The 3,086-nt window shown below is 29.1% G+C and overlaps 1 protein-coding gene across 1 annotated transcript in view; it reads right to left on the bottom strand.

Annotated features, from left to right (window-relative positions):
* LOC108547223 (something that sticks like glue) overlaps positions 1-2,142 on the bottom strand; it is a 14,895-nt gene extending 12,753 nt beyond the window's left edge. The window contains exons 1-6 of the mRNA XM_017899654.1: positions 1,977-2,142; positions 1,632-1,866; positions 1,369-1,531; positions 1,029-1,170; positions 577-945; positions 1-148 (exon numbers count right to left, since the gene is read on the bottom strand). Coding sequence (XP_017755143.1) covers positions 1-148; positions 577-945; positions 1,029-1,170; positions 1,369-1,531; positions 1,632-1,866; positions 1,977-2,142 — 1,223 coding nt within the window. The remainder of the gene's footprint in view (positions 149-576; positions 946-1,028; positions 1,171-1,368; positions 1,532-1,631; positions 1,867-1,976) is intronic.
* Positions 2,143-3,086: the final 944 nt, after the last annotated feature.

Raw genomic sequence — 3,086 nt, 5'->3', positions numbered from 1 at the left:
CTATCTCTTTCTGGTGAACTCCCAATTGCAGGTATTGGAAGTAATGGTTCAGTTCCTGGAGGTGGTGGAACTTCTGTTTCCTCATCTGTTGTTAACTTTGTCACAGAATCACTTTGCAAATCAGATTCTGATGTTGTTTCAGGAAGAGCTATTCAAAATAAAATGTAATATAACCATGCGTATTCTGTATTTTATATTGTCGAGCAAAGTGTTTTCAATATTGTGCATCGATTATTATGAAATGAAAGCACCTAAATTACACTTATATTTCAAATTAAACATAACCTGCATGAACTAATTAAGTAAAGCTTAAATACCATAAGATGTTATAGATTTATGTAATCAAATTTCTTCAAATAATGTAAACAGTCAAAAGAATCGAAATACTTATTATTATGGAAAAAAAGAATCTAAACTGTTAATGAAAAAACTGTTGTATTATATATCCATATAACTTGTTATATTCTTCGTATACAAAAATTTTCATAAAAATTAGAATTTTTGAGTTAAAGAATTTCTTTAAAATATAACACTTGAATACTTCCATTAACCATTGTATATAAAAATTCTAATTACTTGTAGTTTGAGGTTGTGCAACTCTAACTGGTAATTGCTGTTGAACAGATTCAAAGTTTGTTGCTTGTGATTCTGTATATTCTTGAGAGGATACATTAGTTGCACTTGAAGATTGAACAGATTTACTTTGGTTCGGTATCTGATTTGTTGCTTGGTCAGCTTTTTGTTGTTCTAATTGTACTATAGACTGTCTGTTTGTTTGTAGAGGTTGTCTATATGTTTGCCTTTTAGCATACCCAGTCTCATTTTTAAAATTCATTACAGCATTTCGCAAGAAACGATTAGGAATAAGAGTCTCTGGTGAAACATCTTTCTCGTTACAATCTGGACATTCGTGTTCTTCAGATTCTAATAAGAATGTCCGAATACCTATTATACACATATTATAAAAATGTATTAGAAATTGACAATAAATTTGAATAATTATAAATATAACAAAAATAAAAAGTTACATTCATCACAAAATGAATTCCCACAACATGGTATCATTACTGCATCTGTTAGAAGATCTTTGCAAATATTGCACAATAAATCCTCTGGAATTTCTGGCTTTTCTATAGCAGGTTCTGGATCTTGTGAAAATGGTGGACGTTCCTTCTTACCTTCTTTATAAGCTTGACTAAAAAGATGATATACAGTTATATTAATTAAACAAATTTTAAACTATACTATATATTTATCAATTATATTAAGTGTTTTATATATTAAAACATACTGATCAATAGCTGGTACAGCATATTGACCCGTTGGTGTCATCATAGCACCAGGAACTCTTGGTCCCTCAACTGGAACCATAAAACTCCGAGGAATACCTGTACTTTTCTTAATTTCTATGGGTTCTTGGTTTGTTCCAAGCGGACAATTTTTAATCCAGTGTCCAGGCTGATGACATTTATAACAACGATAATTTGCAGGTACATCACCGGTTTGATTGGCTCCACGTATTTTCATATAACTGTTAAAACCATATATGAGTAAAATTGATATAAATAGGTTTTTAAGAGAAGAATTTCTTTCTTCTTTTTAAACAAAAGGAAGTTTAAAAAATAACATACTTTGATGGATCATAATCTTGTGTTGATTGAGTCATCATTGCTCGAATCTTATCTTCTTCAGAGCCATCAAGCCTTGTAAGATCTACAGCTCTGCCTAAATTGGATTCATCTTTTAAGTTACTAAATGAAGGAGCTTCATTTCTATCCCAAGATCGCTTTTGTTGAACTGTTAATGGAACTCTAGCAACAATAAGGCTAGTATTTTTTGCAATTAATGCATTATCATCTGTATAATCTGAAAAGACCATTTTTACACTGTACAAAAATTGATACCTACTACAAAAGTAATATTGAAACTATGTGTATAGAAACGAATAAGAAATGATAAAAATATTCTATATTTGCCTTCCTTAGTTTGTGCATTTGTTATTTGTAGATCAAAATCAGTGTTCTTTCCTATACGTTTTTGATGAAAAATAGCTTTCTTCAAATCTGCTACCGAAATATGTAATCCATCAAAGGACACAGTATCATAATCCAAAGTGGATTTAAATTTATAGTGTACAGACATTGTTATTATTTATATATCCTAGAAAGAAACAATGAAAATCATAGTTATTTAAAAACTGACACTAAAGGTAAATATATGGAATTTACAAAAAAGTAAGAAATTATGTTTCATAAATATATAAATGTTAACAGTTTATAATTTATATTTAATTTGTATGTTCAATAATATTTATATCAGTATCAAAAATTGAGTGAGTGAGTGAGTGAGTGAGTGAGTGAGTGAGTGAGTGAGTGAGTGAGTGAGTGAGTGAGTGAGTGAGTGAGTGAGTGGAGTGAGTGGAGTGAGTGAGTGGAGTGAGTGAGTGGAGTGAGTGAGTGGAATGAGTGAGTGGAGTGAGTGAGTGGAATGAGTGAGTGGAGTGAGTGAGTGGAGTGAGTGAGTGAGTGAGTGGAGTGAGTGAGTGAGTGAGTGAGTGAGTGAGTGAGTGAGTGAGTGAGTGGAGTGAGTGAGTGAGTGGAGTGAGTGAGTGAGTGAGTGAGTGAATGCGTGAAAGATAGAAGGTGATGAAAGTTTATCTTACTTAATTTATATTTGAAATTACTTATGACAGAATTTCTTTATTTATTAATTTGTCATTACCTGTTTACCTTTTATTATATTATTATATTAATTGTTTAGACATATGGTTTTATATTCTACATAATCATTAAAATCTATTAATGGATTCATATAACACGAATAATAATGGAATTATAATATTCTAGCATAAAGAAATTCTTTAACATATTCATAACATTATTAAAAGTAAAATTATATTATATAATAAATAACATAATTTACAAATAAATAAAAAAAATTGTTATTTAATATGACAATTATTATATGATTAATAATTATTTCATATATTACTTATTCTAAATATCTAATATGTATACATTAGAAAAAGACAAAATTTTATAGTTATATAAACTTATTATTAAATATATTAAAATATTTTATATAAA

The sequence above is a fragment of the Eufriesea mexicana genome, unplaced genomic scaffold (assembly GCF_001483705.2).
Source record: "Eufriesea mexicana isolate 0111107269 unplaced genomic scaffold, ASM148370v2 scaffold953, whole genome shotgun sequence".
Taxonomy (NCBI): domain Eukaryota; kingdom Metazoa; phylum Arthropoda; class Insecta; order Hymenoptera; family Apidae; genus Eufriesea; species Eufriesea mexicana.
Note: the sequence above shows the minus strand (reverse complement) of the source record. Positions and strands in the feature narration are given on the sequence as shown.